Source organism: Gadus macrocephalus, chromosome 4 (genome assembly GCF_031168955.1).
Source record: "Gadus macrocephalus chromosome 4, ASM3116895v1".
In the NCBI taxonomy this organism is placed as follows: domain Eukaryota; kingdom Metazoa; phylum Chordata; class Actinopteri; order Gadiformes; family Gadidae; genus Gadus; species Gadus macrocephalus.
Window position 1 is genome coordinate 5,873,579 of NC_082385.1, and position 18,451 is coordinate 5,892,029.

Genomic DNA, 18,451 nt, shown 5'->3' on the forward strand with positions numbered 1-18,451 from the left:
AGGCATGGGTCGACCCGTAAACATTTCATGCGGGGTTAGATGCGTCGCTCGGTTAGTTTTCATGCGATAACTCATTAGTGTCAGTCGTAGTGCATTAGTTCTTTAATTTAGTACACAAATTTAATTTTGTTAATCTTTGTCTTAAGCGTCCGATTCCTCTCTCCACCATACCTTGTGGTTTGAGGAATGTAGACACAGCCTAATCTTTGTTTGACATGCAGATGTTAAATCACTTATTTGAGTGTTTTCTGAATAAACGCTGCCCTATTGCCTGAGCTAATTTGTGACGGAATTCCAAACCTTGGCATGACTTCTCTAGTCAGAACCTTGATTACCGTAACCGCACTTTGGTCTTCTGATGGGACTGCTTCTACCCATCTGTTGAACACTGTTTTTTCAAATATTTCACACTTATTTAGCTGGATGTTAATCATTGTTTGCAAGTATGGTGAAGAAAAACCTTGTTTTCAAATTTTTTCTAATTCTCCTCAATACCTCCCCCCTTGCGCAATGGTCAAAGCCATGCGCAGTAAATGATAAGCAAATCTAATAACGCCGTTGGTGCAACCAACGTCGAAACGTGTAACCTTAAGCATCAGCAAACTGAAACCAATCTTTTGGGAAGGGAAATCGAAACCAGTATGTCCAAATCCTAAACCCAATATGGGTGGGTTTACCATCAGCCGCCCGAAACCACGCTGTTCCGAGGTCATGCACTAAGCCGAAAAAACGTACATGCGTTAGTGGCCTTCTATGCCACAAAGATAAAATAAAATGAAATAAAACGCGACATGCCCCGTTTCAAGACGACCTCTGCTGCCAGAGCTGACATATCTGACTCCTGTTCCCCCTCCACCTTTCATCAGCCGGCTTTTCCTATGATGGTTGCAGTCCGTCACTCCATGATCAAGTGAGCCAGTGCTCACAGTGACTCTGCCAAGTAATCGTGACTGTGCCTGAATTAGGTTGTCCCGGGCTTCAAGGTGGGATCTTACCCGTCGTTGGCTAACCAGCCTTCCATACTGGCTTATTGCAGGATGCCGTACCTGGGATACGATCAATCCCCACCTATATGGTGGTATAGATCGCAAAGTGGAGGGATGGAGACAGAGTCATCAGCCGCATCTGCCTTATGCAACCATATGTGTGCGTAATGAATACAAATCAGGGCGACTATAAAACAAAAGATAATTTATCAGAGTTAAAATTATTAAAGTATTGCAGCAGTATTAGTGGCATTTGAAGGTAAACCCACTACTTCCGAATCCAATTTGACAACATAGCACGTATGACTCCTTCCCAGCAGATGTGGCGTCAACCCACCTACTGTCCTTTACTAGGGAGATGTGAAAGAAAACAAAAATCACAATATTAAAACTTGCATTTTCAATATTTTTCGACTCACTTTTGTCTTAACCATTACTCAAAATCATAATTCTCTTCATAATCCTACCCGATTGCCCTTCACTATCTATTTAAATTGAACGACCTAATTAAACCTTTTATTCTACCTATTTATTTTGAATGACATGTCATTGTGGATAACCTAAATTAGAAATTTGGATAACGTTTTATCATACTTATTCGGTCTAATTTTTAAGTATTGCCGATTGTTTTTTCTAAATTATAAGATCACTTTTAATATATTGTCTATTACTTATCATAATCTCGAGGGAAATATTTTATTTGTGTTGTTATCTTGGCACCTAGACCTCGTCAGGTCCAAGCACCAAAATAACATCCACCTATCCACGCAGAGTCCATGGGTTGGGTCTGCTCCTCTTTTGTTGAGTCATTTTACCCTGGCGCCATTGAACCCATTGACTCCTGTGGAGTGTGGTGTGCAGACAATTTTTTAACGCTAATTGCTCATGTTTTGGAGTCTAAATAATTATTCCTAAATCCTGTAATCACCATTTGACTTGCTCAGGGACACATCAACACTCAGCTAGGAGAGATGGGGATCGAACCAGCAACCCTTTGGTTACTAGCCAACTGCTCTACCTCCTGAGCTAAACGACCCCAGCCACCTCTCCGCTGATTTATTACCTCCGGGTCGGTCCGCATCCGCCCTTTTTGCTTTCTATACATTCCTCTCCCTTCTCCAAACACCTTCTCTCTCTGATCCAACCTGTTGTCTCACCAGTGCTCTGTGTACCAAGATGTAATGATATATACGCGATGGAGAGTCTCCAAGAGCCACAGAATCACCAATCCCAGCGGTGGTTCTAGGTTTTTTCTAAAACAGTGGACATGGGTTACATACAGGAACCAATTACAGAGTACATCCAAACGCATAAATCATGTATTAGGCACAATGCAAATTCAATCTCTTTCTCTCTGTTGTCTCTCTGTCCAGCCCCCACCTGCGGGTTTTTTCATTACTTACGTTCCTTCTCTCTAACTTTCTTTACTTCTCTTTATCTACTTCCTTTGCTTTCACAAATCTCCATAACCATTTTCACTTTCAGTAATCCTTTCCTTTCCTTTCTGGTTTATTCGTTTTTTGGACACTCTCCAAAACTAGATTTATTAATCTTAAATAGGCCATCGAAAGATATGAATCTCCCCAAAGAAAATTCTAACCGGAAAGCCTTCTCCAATCTCATCGTCACTTCTCGTTGCCAATCTACACACTCTTCCTCTTCTCTGTCTCACTCTTCACAAATCACTTCATCTGTCCCCTCTAACTCAACTCAATGCTAACTCTTACTCACTCACTCACTCACTCACTCACATATACAACTTTAAAATAGGAATTCACAGATTCTCATCCTTGGAGCTGTCATTAGCATTAACTGCGTGTGTTCCGAGAATCCTAAAGTTTTGGTGAATTTTCCTGCCATGGGGAGGTGAGAGGCATAATTTGGACCTACGCAAGTGTAAGTGGCTCCAGTGTAGTGTGGGCCATCATTGGCGTGCCTCTATAATTTATCAGAACCTGCAGTATTGGTTCCTGATCAGCTTGTTTTGTGATTGCTACAAGCTGACCCTCCCTTGTGTGTTACATTTATTATCTCCTTCATCTAGTGTGACTTCCCCTTTCGATTCTACGTTGCCTTTTAGCAATGGGTGCAATGATACTAATTTGTGCAGCGGTGGCTCAACCTTCAGAGGCAATGGTTGAGCCTTGTTGTTATTAGCTATTATTTCTCCCGCCACTCTCTGTAATGTTCGCCATCTCTCTCCTTCCTCTAAGAACAAAGCTAGCACTAACCTTTCCCTGTCTTTCTTCGCTAAGGCCGTTTTTCCACTTCTGTTATCTATGTAATTCCTTATTACTACCTCCATGTCTCGATACATTATTGGATCAAAAGTCCCTCCCGCGGGCCAAATTGTACCTGATTTAACTGTCCGCTTCTCCCACTTCTCAGAAATTCGTTTGATCTCATTTCTGAGGAGTGGATTATCTCTGCTCAAAACTTCTACCGCTGTTGGTGCCATTTTTAATTATTACTTTATTACCTTATTTATTTTTTCTGAATTACACTATTTATTAATACAATTTATTTAAGTTTATTCTACTAGTTAGTTTAAATACTTTACTATCTCTAAGCTACAAACGTGAACTCCCCCCAAGCGCTCGTCTCTCTCCCAAAGATTGGAATGTAGCCCCCACCCTTTACTGCTACCAATTACCAACTCTGCCTTGCAGGCTCCTGCTCGACCCCTGTGTGTTTGCTCGTGCACGTGCAGTTAGTCAGCGCGGTGATGTCAAAGAGGATTTACAAATTTTTTCAGTACTTCAACAAATTAACTATTCTCTATCCCTCTAATTTATTTATGATTATCAACTAATTTAAACAAATTAACTATTCTCTGTCCACCTAATTTATTTATGACAGAATCAACAACAACAAAAAATGAACCGGGTCGTAAAAACCTCCGAGGACTTAATCCTAACACGACTTAAATACAGACAATAAGCCGGTTCATACAATTTCTTTATCTTATATTAAAAAATGTCCGAATTGTTTGTAATTAATTACAAATAAAAAGTTGACCGAGCATAGAAACTGGCCTTTTGGTTAATCACATGAACGGTCGGATGTATAATGAATCAATCAGAACTTCAAACAAGAATGATTGCCACAAAGCACCAAGATCAGAATTAAAGACTGGCCCCACCTTCAGATCCAATATCTGCAGTTTAAATGAACTCATACAAACGATGTTTCGCACAACCAGTCTATTCCTTCAAAATAATGGCTCGACCAGATTACGAACAAACAAGAGACTCTTCAAAATACCAACTCAAACGGTACTCCAATCAAGAACCTTATCTATTCAAAAGTGCGAGAATCTGCTTTCTCAAAAATGCCAACACCGGAACTAGTCGACATCCCAAACAGACCTCTAAAATAAAAATGAATTCATCAACGGCAATGAATTCCAACAGACAAGAAACTTATCTATTCAAAAGTGCGAGAATCTGCTTTCTCAAGATACCACGACCGGAATTAGCAATCCCCCTTTTCTGCAGTCGAACTGGTCCAAGCAAAGAGTCTAAAAACCACCCGTCTATCCCACGGAAACCTTTCTCAAATAAAAATGAATTCATCAACGGCAATGAATTCCACCCCAGCTTTCATCCAACAGGTAGGCCTACTTCAACCGACCTGCGGACCTGCACTGTCCTTCCTTCTTCCAGAAGACAGTCACAGGACTTTACAGAAAGTCAATTTAAACAAAACACTGCACTGTCCTTCCTTCCTCCAGAAGACAGCCACAGGATTTTACAGAAGGTCAATTTAAACAAAACACTGCACTGTCCTTCCTTCCTCCAGAAGACAGCCACAGGATTTTACAGAAGGTCAATTTAAACAAAACACTGCACTGTCCTTCCTTCCTCCAGAAGACAGCCACAGGATTTTACAGAAGGTCAATTTAAACAAAACACTGCACTGTCCTTCCTTCCTCCAGAAGACAGCCACAGGATTTTACAGAAGGTCAATTTAAACAAAACACTGCACTGTCCTTCCTTCCTCCAGAAGACAGCCACAGGATTTTACAGAAGGCCAATTTAAACAAAACACCAAAACACCAATAATAACAACTCGTGTTAAAATAGGGAGCCAAAAAACGTCTTGGTCATTTAGAACCACAGAACGCGTTATGGCATATGTGCGCGCGCACGTCAATCTCTCCCGGAGCCCCCGTATCTCTCACTTGCTCATTTATCTATAATTTTGGTTCGTTTGATCGAAGAGACACTTTACCTGCTGCTCGGCGTTCAGACGGGGCAAGAACAGATCAAACGACTCTATCCTATATATGGCAAGACAACTTACCCTTGAGCTCTGGTCGTATGATCCGTTCGCATCCCGTCCTCTGGCCCGGCAGCTGACGAGTCCCTATTTCCTCCTGGTCGTGACGCCAATTATGTCGGAGATTAACCGAGATATAAAACACTTAGACTAATTCAAGAGAGAGAGAGAGAAATGAAATCGAGGGGTCCGGAGCAAGAATTGACAAAAGACTTTATCGTGAAGAAGAACAACAACGATAACAGCCGAGTAGGATCTATAGAGTCACTGTCGTTCACAAACTGCGGCGTCTTTTTATACACACAAACAGAGCAGCTTCTCCTTGAGGTGTCTGCCTCCACTCAGTCATAAATCCATCTTAACCTGAATGGTCAGCAAATAGACAACAAATGGTCAACAAAGATAGCCCAAAACACAAGGCTGAGGTCAGCATGCCTTATCCCCGTAGCGTCCTGCTCCTTTTTAGGGGCACCATCTGTTCTGAACCCAGACACCCAGGCCCCGTGTGTTTCTCCACTATTAGACACACAGACCTCATAATAATCATGGTTTACCATAGAATATACTCCTTAATTTCTACCACAACGTTGCCTTTGAATGTTGGCCGAGATTATTATGGCTAACCCTGAAGGATCACCTTCCTCATCATCGTCAACATCTATAAAACTTCATCTTAGAGAAGGTCAAGACATCCTGCTCTTTTCATTAAAAACAAGACACCAGGTGTACATTTAATATGAGGTTATATATCTTCTGTCACTGCGAGTTCTTAACATTTTCTTCAAATGTTGTCCGTGTCCATACTCCCACCCTATGAACTCTTGAACCATTCACTCATTCATTGCCACTGTCCTCTGCGTCCTCCTCTCCTCTCTCGTTATCTCCGTCTCTCTCTGGCTCTCCGTTGCTCTCCGGATAGTTCAGGATTTGGCGGTTGGTCTGAATCAGGAACTGCTGCTGCTTGAAGTACATCTTTAGCGCTCCCTTTATCAACACAAACGCTATACCTCCCTAGGGAGGAAAGGAACAGAAGAAGAGGTGGTTTGTAATGAGTGAAATGTAATGCTGTACTTATTCAGTCTAAGCCCAATGTGATTTTTAAAGTTCAAAAAAGCACACAAAAACTAATGCAAATCAACCCAAGTACACACTGACACGTTTGAAAATACTAATAATTCATCCCTAGCTGCCTTACAAAATCTTTTGGTTCTCTTAAAATGGACTTGATGTGCCACACCGTGGTTTTAAATGTGGTTTAGGCAGCGTTGAACTGCCCGGATGAACCCTGGTCACCACGCTTACCCCAGATAGATAATATGCACTCACCAAAATGGTGCGCTGCAGACTTGAGGGAATTCTTTGGAAGAACAAGCGTCCCGCGAGGCTGGCGATAGAGGGGTAGACCAGAGCCCCACAGAGGGTCCTAGAGACTGACAGGTGTTCCCGGTTAAAGTTCCTGTCGAGGAGAAGGCGATGCATCTGGCGACCTGGAATAAAAGAAATAAAAAAACTCTCAATTGAAAAAAAAAAAGACATTTATTTTTGCTAAAACCATTATGTAATTTAGAATATACTTCAATTCAAAGTGACTCAAGGAGGGGGTATACTATGGCCTTTGGGGCTCAAACCCAGAAACTTTCAGTTGGGAGTCAAACTCCCTAACCCATTGCCCTCCCCCATCGGAGTAGATTAGAATGAGGCGTGGCGCGTGTGTGTCAAGTAAGAGGTATTAATGATTATTATGTGTTGTTTACCTCTTAGCTGTTGACCAGAGTATCGGTGCCAAAGAGTCAGTAGGTATTCCTCCCAGCGGATCATCTTTCCCAGTACCAGCATGACAGGGATGGTGGGAAGGCCCATTAACAAAAACACAGGGTCTGCTCTCTCCATCAAAAACAGACCCTTCTTATGGCCCACAACCTTCACGTCAAAATAGGAAGACAAACATTACAAACTAATAACACATCTTCAGTCTGTTGGTCATTGTTGAGTTGGGAGCTCTGTGTACCTGCATGACTGTCACAGCCCCGTAGGTGACAGCCGACCAGTACACGGTCCCGACTACCACCCCCATTGCAGCGAATGGACTGACCCGGGAGATAGCCTTGTCTACATGCTCGAGGGAATAGACCAACGGTCCTTTGGAGGGAAGGGAAGGGACCGTAAACATTGAGTCATGCTGTCACAACAAATCATAAAGTTTTATAACCAACCTCTGCTTACGAGTTCATAAAAGGTACAAACAAAATTACATAAAGAAAAATATAAGTAAAGAAATAAAAAATGATTGACAGCATCTACAGAAACACGTGGATCTGTCTTCCCATTGTAATGCTATTCTGGTCAACAATAACAAAAAATGTAAAAGCAAAGCTGTGCATTTCTGCATAATTTATTAAGACGAATGAATACAAAATCACTACCAAATACTGATTTGAATCAAATGTGTCCACTCACCCATTTTGGGGAACACAATGCGGTATTCTGTACCACATTGTGGGCAGTTCACTGGTCCCCCGTTATTCCCCTTCTGCTTCTCATCCAGCCACCGTTGCAAGCAAGACTGATGGATCCATTTTGTGCAGCCTTTACACCTGCATGGGTTAACCCACTCTGCATGTAGATCTTCTCGCTCAGAAGCAAAACAGACCCAGCAGTGTCTACAGAGAGAGAGAGAGAGAGAGAGAGAGAGAGAGAGAGAGAGAGAGAGAGAGAGAGAGAGAGAGAGAGATTTAAAACCAACAAAAAAACGAACACAATTACCAGCTATAGAGGTTTGATAACTATAGAGGTTTTTGAAACTGAATAAACTGCATTAGTGAAGGAACTTACTTTTCAGGTACTTCTTCCACCACTGCTGCTGCACAGGCCATTATCTCAGTAGTCTCCACGACTTGATTTCAGTCAAATGGCAGAACAAGCTCGGGAGTAGACAGCGGTGCCCAACTTGACAAATATCATCACAACCTGTCAAACAGAAACCAAAACACAAAGTTGAACACATAACTAGAAGGATCAGTAAAAACATGCATCACCAACCACAGCCTACTCCGTAATCGTTTTCTTGCTTTGTTTTTACATTAACTTTATAGTTAATGAAGTCATAATAAACCACTTCATAGTAAATTAAGTCATAATACATCACATAACAAGTCGTAACAAACACGTCACAGTTAATCATGTCATAATATAGTTACAGCACGTCCAATCGTTAAGTAACAGCTAGCATTAGCACATCAATCCAATGAAGGATAGCTACCTAAACTAGCACTAGCACGTCTATCCAATGAAGGTTAGCTCCCTCAGCTAGCAGGTGAACATGCATGTTAATGACCCACAACAGCTGATCTACGGCTGTCAGGTACACACCGACTAACCGGCTGATCACCGAGCCAAACACGACCGTAAACGTCTTCTAATGCTGCGTATCTGGATGGCGTAATATCGAAATTTGTATTGATATTGACAAACGTACTAGGCGTACTTACTGGAGTTCAGTGTGTATATCCGTAGACTCTCGACTCTGATTGGACACAGGGCAGAGTTTCATTTTCCTCTAAGCCTACGCGTCCCACCGCTTCGAAGGTCCCCACGCCTTCCACTCTGGATTGGATGGTTCAGGTCAGAGCTATTTGGAGAGACTTCCTCTCTAAATGGCTCTGGTTTGGGTGTATTCAAATGCCATGGTTCATAAATAATCGACATGGAGGGCAACATTTAAGTAAATTAACTCGACTGGTCAAACTGACCGATAAGTTAATAATAAAGTTAACAATAACACCATACAACTCAACCCAGCATGTTCTCCCTTTCTCTACCTATTTTAATTATGACAACCCTTATTGATCATCTGTGGCAACCAAATAATCAGTAATTTAATCGAAATATCTATCTGTCATCCGCCCTTACTAGTGTGGTCTTTCTTATGGACAAACTGCACACAGTGTATTCATTTTTCAAAACTCTTTGTTAAAAAATGATATGGCTTCATGTAATTTATTCTATAATATATTAGAGTTTGACTGAGAAACTAAGGAAGTAATGAAGACCGTTCTTATGGTACATCCACGGGTAGACAGAATCCTCCATGGATGTATAATAAGGAAGACGCCTGGGATTTGACAGTGAGCACGTGGACGTCTATATAGAACACTGCGATTGGCTGTTTGGTGTGTCAGTCATACCTCGCTGGCCTGGGTTGTTGTGGTAGGCGGTTCCACACAGCAAAGGAGCGGCGACCAGACATCCGAGTCTACAGTACTGGGACGTTTTTAATGATTATAACGCCGAACTGGAAAGGAAATAAAACGCATTTTTATAGAAAAACATCTTAAATAACTATTCCGCTATGGAGTCCTATGACATTTTAGCTAACCAGCCCGTTGTGATTGATAATGTGAGTATTGATGATGTCATTCATCCACACCCTAACTGAGGCCGCTAACGTTAGCTGCTTATTGTGTTGCTCTGCTAGCGGGGTTAGCGCACCGGTTTCAGAATTATGGTTTATATTGCTTGTGCCTGCAACACGACAGTGGTGGTGACACAATCTCGCCCCATGTCCCCTTAACGTTCAGTCCAAGTGGTGATTATTCATCAGCTCTGAGGATTGACAGAGCAGCAATATTAGCTAACTTCTCCTGCTAACGCTAGCAGATGCAGTAGGCTGGTTGCTAGCTCAGATTATGTAGAGGACAGGTTGATCTTTATCAGCACACACACAGACATATTTTATGCAAGATTGAACATTCTCTGTTTTGTCAGACGTTGGACATTCATCTATAAATTATACAAATGAAACCCTGGTGCATTCCTGAGTTATATTTTAAAACCGTGGCCGTCCTGGGCACACTGTTAATTATCTTTGATTATGTTATTTGGCAACCATTGTACAATTGAAGACTGTGACTTGTGAAAAAGAGCAGGATTCTGGCTGATGACTAGTGGCCCTAGGCTGTGTCTTATGACTCCCCGCTCACTAAATCATGACTCTCCTTCACAGACTAAATACATAGTTTACAGACACAATCTGTTCCCACTGTACGTGTCTCACTATTTTATAGTTTGTCCTAAAAACACTTTAAATTGTTTTCCTTTTCCTTCCTCCTAGGGTTCTGGGGTTATTAAGGCTGGGTTTGCAGGTGACCAGATCCCAAAGTACTGCTTCCCAAACTAGTGAGTGACTTCCCAAACAGCCTTTCCTAAGAGCAAGATGACATTTACTAATTATCCATAAAAATAATAATATCATTATCAGATCATTAACTGTGTGTGTGCGTGTGTGTGTTCCAGTGTGGGACGACCCAAGCATGTGCGCGTGATGGCAGGAGCCCTGGAGGGAGATCTGTTCATCGGACCCAAGGCAGAAGTACTGTTCCTACTCTATTAAAATGCTGTCGCTTTCATACTTTTATCTATAACTTTTCATGCAGATGAATTGAGGGGCTACGTATTGCTCCCTAGTAATGTACCTCCTATTACCCACAATTAATTACTTCCTTTCTGTTCTTTCTATTGTGATAAGTGAGTAATGCATAAAACGGTAACTTCAATATATTACCTCAACTCCATCCATTTTTATTAATGACAAACTTTAAAAGTTAAGATAAAAAAATAGAACAACGGTCAAAAATAGACGTGTTCTTTTAAGACTTTTTCTGTTTTCCCTCTCACATCTCCATTTCCTAAGCTGCTAGACAAGGAATCTTGGGTGGGGGGGTGGGGTTTAGACGAGGAATCCTGACGGGGGGGGGGGTTCGTGTTCGTGTGTGTATGCCTGTGTGAACGAGAATGTCAGGGAGAAAGAGTGCTATGAGGGGATGAATGAACAGAACGATATTTATATTTAAAAATCGCAAAAAATAGATATATATTACCACGGTAACGGAGGCTTGTACTCCTCGCAACAAACAATCGTATTGAATTTGTATTAACTTATGTGTGTGCGTGTGTGTTTCCCTGCCCCACCAGGAACACAGAGGGCTGCTGTCCGTGCGCTACCCCATGGAGCACGGCATCGTGAACGACTGGAACGACATGGAGCGCATCTGGCAGTATGTCTACTCCAAGGAGCAGCTGCAGACCTTCTCTGAGGAGGTGGGGGGCTCCTGACGGTCTCTCCTAATGCCCTTCCTCGTGGCTCGGCGAGGCTCTTTACTGTCCATAGTCTTCTTCCTCATTGTCTTTTCTATGCCATAGTCCTTAAAGGGGAAATGTCCAGTCACCTGTTTTCTAAACTAGTAGGGCTTTATTTACCTTATGGGTTGACGTTCCACATCGTCCCCCATGTTGCAAAAAAAGATTTGTTTTTAGAACGCCCATATGAAGCAGTACTCTCTATACTGGAAAATAGCTGAGTCGCCTTTCCTTTAACATTCATATTCTATATATTCCATATTCATTCATGGTCTATAACATATTTATATCTAGTCCCTGGTCGTGTTCTTATGCCTCTTCATTGAGTCTCTATTCCAGATTTAAGAAGATACCAAAGGTATCTTCTTAACATCTCTTCCCCGAGAAGATTTTGATAATGTCTTCATCCCGCATTGTCCCTCTTTTCAAGGTCGCTTTTAAGTCCTTTTCTGTTCCATAGACCGTTTCAGTCTCTTCCTTTCTAATCTATAGGTGTACCCTGTCCTCTCTGCCATCAGTGCTAGTCAGTGCAGTTCCTCCCACTGAATCACCATCAGTCATTTTAATCTAATAAAAAGGTGTGTGTGTGTGTGTGTGTGTGTGTGTGTGTGTGTGTGTGTGTGTGTGTGTGTGTGTGTGTGTGTGTGTGTGTGTGTGTGTGTGTGTGTGTGTGTGTGTGTGTGTGTGTGTGTGTGTGTGTGTCCTCTGCTCCGTGCAGCACCCTGTACTACTGACAGAGGCTCCACTGAATCCCAGTAAAAACCGAGAGAAGGCCGCCGAGGTGTTCTTTGAGACCTTCAACGTTCCTGCCCTCTTCATCTCCATGCAAGCAGTGCTAAGCCTGTAAGTGACGAGAACCTACTCTTCTGTCTCTCTGTCCATACCAGCGGTTCTTAACCTGGGGGTTGTGGGAAAGGTAGAGCCTAAATCACGTGCCTAAAGGTTAAGAACCACCGCTGAGTATATATTACGGTTGTTTATAATGTGTAGCTGGTATATTACCTATTTGTGCTGTGAATCTTCCTCTGATCCCATTCGGAATTTCCTTCCTTGTTGTATTATTCAAATGATATTCAAATGTTAGATGCTCAAATCCTAGCCCACGACAATAAAATTACAAATCATTGACTTTAATGGGACTGTACACATGCAACACGATTTCTGTTATTCGAAAAGGTGACATTAATTGTACTGAGGTAGATATTTTATATATCATTACTAACATTTTGATATGAATATATCCATATAGCCCATCACATTTGGGTATCTTGGTCATAGTCGCGTTACAAGTTGTAGGACATGAGAGTACACAGTATTTTTTTACTGTGTCAATAGTAGTAAACTACAGTCATAGACCTTTAATTATTGCCATCTGTTGTATGTATTGATCATTCATCCATAATGGTAAACTACAATCATAGACCTATAATTATCGTTATCTGTTGCATGTTTTGATCATTCATCTCGATGGCAGTCGCAGCTACAAGCAAATGTGTAATTGCACCTCGGTAGATGTATACAGGTGGCTGTTGTATCGCAACAGCCACCTAAATACATGCATATATTTGACATAGTTCCGTGTAGAGAGCTAGGGGTGAAGGGATCATGGGTACAACAGCACCATTGAATGCTTCCAAGTTTCAAATGGATAATTTCATCACAGTTGGCACACCGGACGCGGCTGTTGTCTGTGCGTGAGCCGTATTCTGAAGACCTTGGCATTAATTGCATTCACACTTAGCCGTTCAGCCTTGAGAATGAGTGAGTGATGCATGCAGTGCTCAACTATTGTTCTTCATAAGTTTTATTCTTTCTTTCTTTCTTATTCTCTACAAACTTTGGTACCTATCTCCTTCCTCAAATTTTCACCTAGAGATTCCATTCAAATTTTAAAATATTCAGAATAGTTTGGAATCACGTGCATCTTTTCAGGGTTTTTAAATATTTTATACTTTTTAAGATATTCTACTTTTTTAAATATTATTTTTTTTTTAACATGGGGGTCAATGGGAGGACTGCGGTACTTCAACTGTTTAAGACGTAACTTAGTAAATTTTCAACCTTTTACCTTTGTTCAAACCATTTAACAAATCTACACAGTATCTTCAATAATATCCAAACAGAATTTCTATATTATTTAAACTTTATTCAGAATCACAGTTTTAGGTTCATACCGGCTTCGTTTTCAGTTGGTGTCATTGATTTTTTGAGTGACGCTGGAGCGTGAGGACGTTCAGCAGTGTTGCCAGGTTGTGCAGTTTTTCACACTCTATTGGGCTACTTTTAATCACGCACCGGCTCGCTATTCTCTTAAACACACATTTTTTCACAATTTGTTTCCAACCATTTACATTTTCTTAAATGGTGTGCTTGTTTACATTTTTTACTCTGACTTTTGAACTTTTGTTCAAATCCCTTCACTTGCCATTTAACGTTTCTTTACGTCTTAATCTATGTGGTTTTCTAAAAAATATTTTCAACCTCACTTTGCACTCAACGCATTTTCTGCAGGAAATGCATTTGCAGTCATGGTGCAGTTTAGCTTAGTTTCAGTGTGATCTGCCAATGGTTGTGTTGTGTTGTTATATGATAATTGCTTTTTGGAAATACTGAAGTGGTGTTGATGAGTTGACCTGGGCCGCTGACATTCGGGGGCGTTGCTCAAAGGTGTAAAAATTAATCAAACGATTTGACATTTCATTCACGGGTTTAGTCATGCATCCAGCTTGTTGTGCTAGTGCCTGTTCCGGAGCCTGTTGTTTGTCTGCTTTTGGCATTTGAGGAATCTAGAAGCGGAAATATCCATGAAAAATGATAATGAACATGTTTACTTTTATTGGACAAAATTGGAATACAGCTGTGCAAACACCACTGTTTGAGACCCTTCAGCTCTGATTGCTTTGTGCATCGGTTATTATAATAGCCCTGAATTATTATTTCATTCATGGCATCAATCAACAACAGTCAACACTTCAACGTAGTGACAAAATGTCAATAAAGTTTGCCTAAGTGTTGTGGTGTGTGTCTACCCGCCCAAAGGGTATGTCAGCAGTCTGTCAGGGTCTGTCAGAATGAACAAGCTGTCTCCCCTGCCTGCTCCTGAATGTGCACTGTACGCTAGTAGTCAGCAAATACTAGTGCTAGATGCTAGTCTTTGTAGTGGCTAGGGGGCCTAAAGGATCTGCACACCCTAAACCATCCACCATGCATGCAACTTGTGACACAATGATGAACAAGGTACCCTCCTCCTCCTCCGACTGTGGCTGATGTATTTATTATCTTGTTGGCACTGTTCAGTCGGTCCATTCTCCCATCTAAACTTGCCCCCCCCCCCCCCCCCTTCTGAAGGTACGCCACGGGCCGGACCACTGGCGTGGTCCTGGATGCCGGGGACGGCGTGACCCACGTGGTGCCCATCTACGAGGGCTTTGCCATCCCCCACTCCATCATGCGGGTGGACGTGGCCGGGCGCGACGTCTCACGCTACCTCCGCCTGCTGCTCCGCAAGGAGGGCTACAACTTCAACACCTCGGCCGAGTTTGAGGTGGTCCGCACCATCAAAGAGGTACGACCCCCCACCCCCCCCCCCCTAGAGGGTTTTAGCCAGGGTTTCTTATCCGGCTGTGTGAGGCTTTCAGTTGACCCTTGGGTTGATTTGAACTGATTCTTGCTGTTGTGTGTTTTCGTTTTCTGTCGAGTTTCCGTGGACTTGACTTGGTTTCTGTTTACCTGCTGCTTTGGAGACTACTTTCACCTTGTCTTTTTTCATTTTCTTTTCTTTGGAGACTTTCGCCCGACTTGTATCTTGTTTCGTTGAACCTTGTCTCTGTTTGTTTGGGGGATGTTTCGTCTTCTTCTCCCTTGACGCGTTTCTTTCGACCTTGCGGTTGTTTTGTTTGTTTGCCCAGGTATTGGTCTCGTTGTTTGCTCCATAGTGTCTTTGTGTGTTCCCCTCGTACAGAGAGCCTGTTACCTGTCACTGAACCCCCAGAAGGACGAGACGTTGGAGACAGAGAAGGCCCAGTACATTCTACCCGATGGGAGCTCATTAAACGTAAGTTTGATTTCTAGGAAGGTCTCCAAAGGGAAAGTACATATATGAACAAGAAGAGTTTATTGAAATGAATGCATTTGCAAACCAAACAGCCCTCTCCAACGCCGATTAGTAAGAGAAGAATAAACGATAAACGATTGGATATCAGCATACAATAATGATCTCATCCTATTTTAATACAGGTTTTCCAAGGTTTGGCAGATTAATGCTTAAGTGAAGGCCTAACCAGTCGATGATTAGAAAAACATTAGAATCTTCAAAAATATCTCATTACCGCGGCAATCGATCATACACGTCAAGATCAGCTGCCATGATCAGCTCCCCCCCCCCCCCGTAGATCGGACCGGCCCGGTTCAGAGCTCCCGAGCTGCTGTTCAGACCCGACCTGATCGGAGACGAGAGTCCCGGTATACATGAGGTGCTGGCCTACTCCATCCAGAAGTCGGACATGGACCTGCGCCGCACGCTCTACTCCACCATCGTGCTGTGCGGAGGAACCACCCTGATCAAAGGTGGGTGTCTGCCCGTCCCACCAACCCTCCCCTGGGCATGAAGGACCCCTGTTCCTCTGGGTTCCTTCCTTCCCCAGGGGGTCAGTGGCGATGTTTGGGGGTACTTTTGTTTTTTGTTAAGTTTTAATATTGGTTATGAAAGGGGTACCTAAAGAAGAAATGTCTCAGAGAGCAAATCACAAATTAGGCTTTGCCCCTTGAAGGATGCTCTGATGTCTGACTATTGAGGTAACCCTCAATTGGGTATTGAATGAATATGTTTACTTTAATAACAAACCGTTCACGGGATCTCGCCCCACAGGCTTTGGAGAAAGGCTACTAACGGAAGTGAAGAAGCTGGCGCCTAAAGATGTAAAGATCAAGGTGAGTCCTGGTGGCCTGTCCATCAGAACCCTGAATCCTAAACCCCTATTCCTGAAGGCACCACCCTGCTCGCGCCTCGTCGCTACGTCTCCTCATTCATTTATTGTGTTGTTGTGCGTCACCTGTCCCGCCGCCACATCCATCAGCTGCTAATGGGCTTAGCGGAGCCCCGAAGTGTGTAATCAGCAGCGCTCTGATTTAATTTGCAGATCTCCGCTCCTCAAGAACGACTCTACTCCACATGGATCGGGTAAGACTGTTACCCCACACAACCCCAACTGGCTTTGCTATACTTTGTAGATTGTAATTATAGCTCATTTTTAATTCTTATGATTAGCCTGGCGCCCTAACTTCCTGTGAATAAAGTGCATCTTATCTTGTATGGATATAAGCCAACACCACCATAGTCCACACATGGAATGCCGGCAAATACGACTCCAGTGGGTTTGTCCCTCTTTTGATTGGCTCACCCCGTGGCCAGAGGCGGGCTCTTCGTTTTGCGGTTGACCCGCCCTTTAATGGTCGTCTGACTTCCTCCTTCACAGAGGCTCCATCCTAGCGTCGCTGGACACCTTCAAGAAGATGTGGGTGTCGAAGAGGGAGTACGAGGAGGACCGGGCGCGCGCCATCCACAGGAAGACCTTTTAAAGAGGGGCCCCCCGCCACCCACCCACCCAACCATCACCCCCCCGACACTCAACCCACCCCCTCTCAAGAACAACACTCCCAAGTCATTCAGAGGGGGACACCCCCCCCCCTCCCCTCACCACGTGACCCGTGATCATCTGATGGGAGACCCTCTGCTTCTACTTCCTCCTCCTTCTCCTCCTCCTCCCTGCCCCCCAGCTCCTCCTCTTCCTCCTCCTCCTCCTCCTCCTCCTCCACCACCTCCTCCACCTCCTCCGCTGCTCCTCCTTCTTGCTATTTTCTCCAAACAAAGCGCCGTGCTCGTGCCTCCAGGGTTGGGCAGAGGTTTTGTATTGCGCATGGGTTTATTAGGCCGGACGTCAGCTCCTCCCCCCCCCTCCCCTGTGGTTTGACGTCCTGCTCTGTAAGGTGGAGCTGGAGGTGGAGGGGTTTAGCGTACGGTCCAACATTCGCATGCAGGGCGAGGGCTGCCCCGGGCAGGGGGAGAGGCGTTCAGTACGGTTAGCCACCTGCTTCTTTGTTTAATGATGGGTAGGGGAAACAACGACAGACTCATTCTGTAGTCCCAACCTGAAGCATGGGACGGGGTGACTCCTCTTCCCTTTGCCCGCGCCAGCCCTCTCGACGAGGACATTATCAACGGAAATATCATCGAATATTAATAAGAAGTCAATGTTTTTGCTACTGTAAAAAAAAAAAAAAAAAGGAGAAAAAGTTCCATTCCATACCGAAGAGATTGATTTGATTTCTTTTGTTTTTTTTTCTTTTTAATATGTTGATTTCAAGAAAAACCGGACGGTGTCTATTTCATAGTTTATTACTTTGTATTATTATTATTATTATTATTAGTTTGTTTGCATTTTAGCTTGGAAGGATCAGAGGTAATGAGTGGAATAGGTAAAGCTAGATGGCTGGAAAGCTTGGTAAAATACTGTGTTGTTGTACTTGTGGCCTATACACGCCAACTACGCACAGCTACAAATCCTTGTGTAGTTGTCTAGTGAAAGAACTTCCATTACATGTATTCATCCCTCGTTCGCGCGCACATTAGGGGGAAAAAGGTTTTTAATTGAACTCGCCGGTGTCCTAATCCTTTGTAGATCTGACCATGTGTCTCCCACATAATTTGGTAGCGCAAGCTTAAAAATGTAAGAAATGCCTTTTTTTTATTATTTTTTTGTTTCGGACTGGATCTCTACTTGAAAAGAACAGTCTGAGCTCTGTGCTCAAGCTCGTGGGTCGAATCAAGAGCTGACACTCAAAGATCACCCCTCCGTTCTGTCTATTAACAAGTTGTTTTCTGCACAGCCGCATGTGAGTTATTGTACACCGATATAACCCCCACCGCCAGCCATCAGCCACCCCCATGTGTCTAAATATCGCTTCTACTTTGTTAATTTATACGTTCTCTGGAATCTGAAGGACAAAACGTATCGGGCCATTTAAAAGAAGTAAAGTATAGAAGTATAGAA

At 43.1% G+C, this 18,451-nt stretch overlaps 2 protein-coding genes across 6 annotated transcripts in view; one reads left to right on the forward strand and one right to left on the reverse strand.

Moving 5' to 3' along the window:
- Positions 1–5,964: 5,964 nt before the first annotated feature.
- marchf5l (membrane-associated ring finger (C3HC4) 5, like) lies at positions 5,965–8,885 on the reverse strand. 5 transcript variants are annotated; one of them, XM_060049668.1, is made up of 7 exons: positions 8,756–8,885; positions 8,100–8,234; positions 7,725–7,927; positions 7,276–7,406; positions 7,022–7,187; positions 6,594–6,754; positions 5,965–6,278 (listed from the first exon to the last, which is right to left on the reverse strand). In XM_060049668.1, exons 2-7 carry the CDS (start codon positions 8,138–8,140, stop codon positions 6,102–6,104), a joined length of 879 nt encoding a protein of 292 aa, XP_059905651.1. In that variant the 5' UTR covers positions 8,141–8,234; positions 8,756–8,885; the 3' UTR covers positions 5,965–6,101. The 5 variants fall into 5 exon arrangements, with proteins under 5 accessions (XP_059905651.1, XP_059905655.1, XP_059905652.1 ...); XM_060049672.1 differs by having other exon boundaries at positions 8,743–8,770; XM_060049669.1 differs by having other exon boundaries at positions 8,637–8,770.
- A 569-nt stretch (positions 8,886–9,454) lies between these two features.
- Positions 9,455–18,451, forward strand: part of actr1b (actin related protein 1B) — a 9,386-nt gene continuing 389 nt past the window's right edge. Inside the window, exons 1-11 of the mRNA XM_060049674.1 lie at positions 9,455–9,663; positions 10,378–10,442; positions 10,560–10,635; positions 11,238–11,363; positions 12,121–12,245; positions 14,751–14,967; positions 15,364–15,456; positions 15,794–15,968; positions 16,270–16,331; positions 16,541–16,581; positions 16,877–18,451. The exon at positions 16,877–18,451 is cut by the window's right edge and continues 389 nt beyond it. Coding sequence (XP_059905657.1) covers positions 9,616–9,663; positions 10,378–10,442; positions 10,560–10,635; positions 11,238–11,363; positions 12,121–12,245; positions 14,751–14,967; positions 15,364–15,456; positions 15,794–15,968; positions 16,270–16,331; positions 16,541–16,581; positions 16,877–16,979 — 1,131 coding nt within the window. The 5' untranslated portion in view covers positions 9,455–9,615 and the 3' untranslated portion in view covers positions 16,980–18,451. The remainder of the gene's footprint in view (positions 9,664–10,377; positions 10,443–10,559; positions 10,636–11,237; positions 11,364–12,120; positions 12,246–14,750; positions 14,968–15,363; positions 15,457–15,793; positions 15,969–16,269; positions 16,332–16,540; positions 16,582–16,876) is intronic.

What these genes read in the sequence shown, in the direction of transcription:
- marchf5l (XM_060049668.1), bottom strand. Translation starts at nt 8,140, where the DNA reads ATGGCCTGTGCAGCAGCAGTGGTGGAAGAAGTACCTGAAAA. An exon ending in CATTGTGTTCCCCAAAATGG is followed by an intron (nt 7,407 to 7,724) that starts GTGAGTGGACAC and finishes TTCCCTCCAAAG; the next exon opens with GACCGTTGGTCTATTCCCTC. An exon ending in GTCTGCAGCGCACCATTTTG is followed by an intron (nt 6,279 to 6,593) that starts GTGAGTGCATAT and finishes TTTCCTCCCTAG; the next exon opens with GGAGGTATAGCGTTTGTGTT.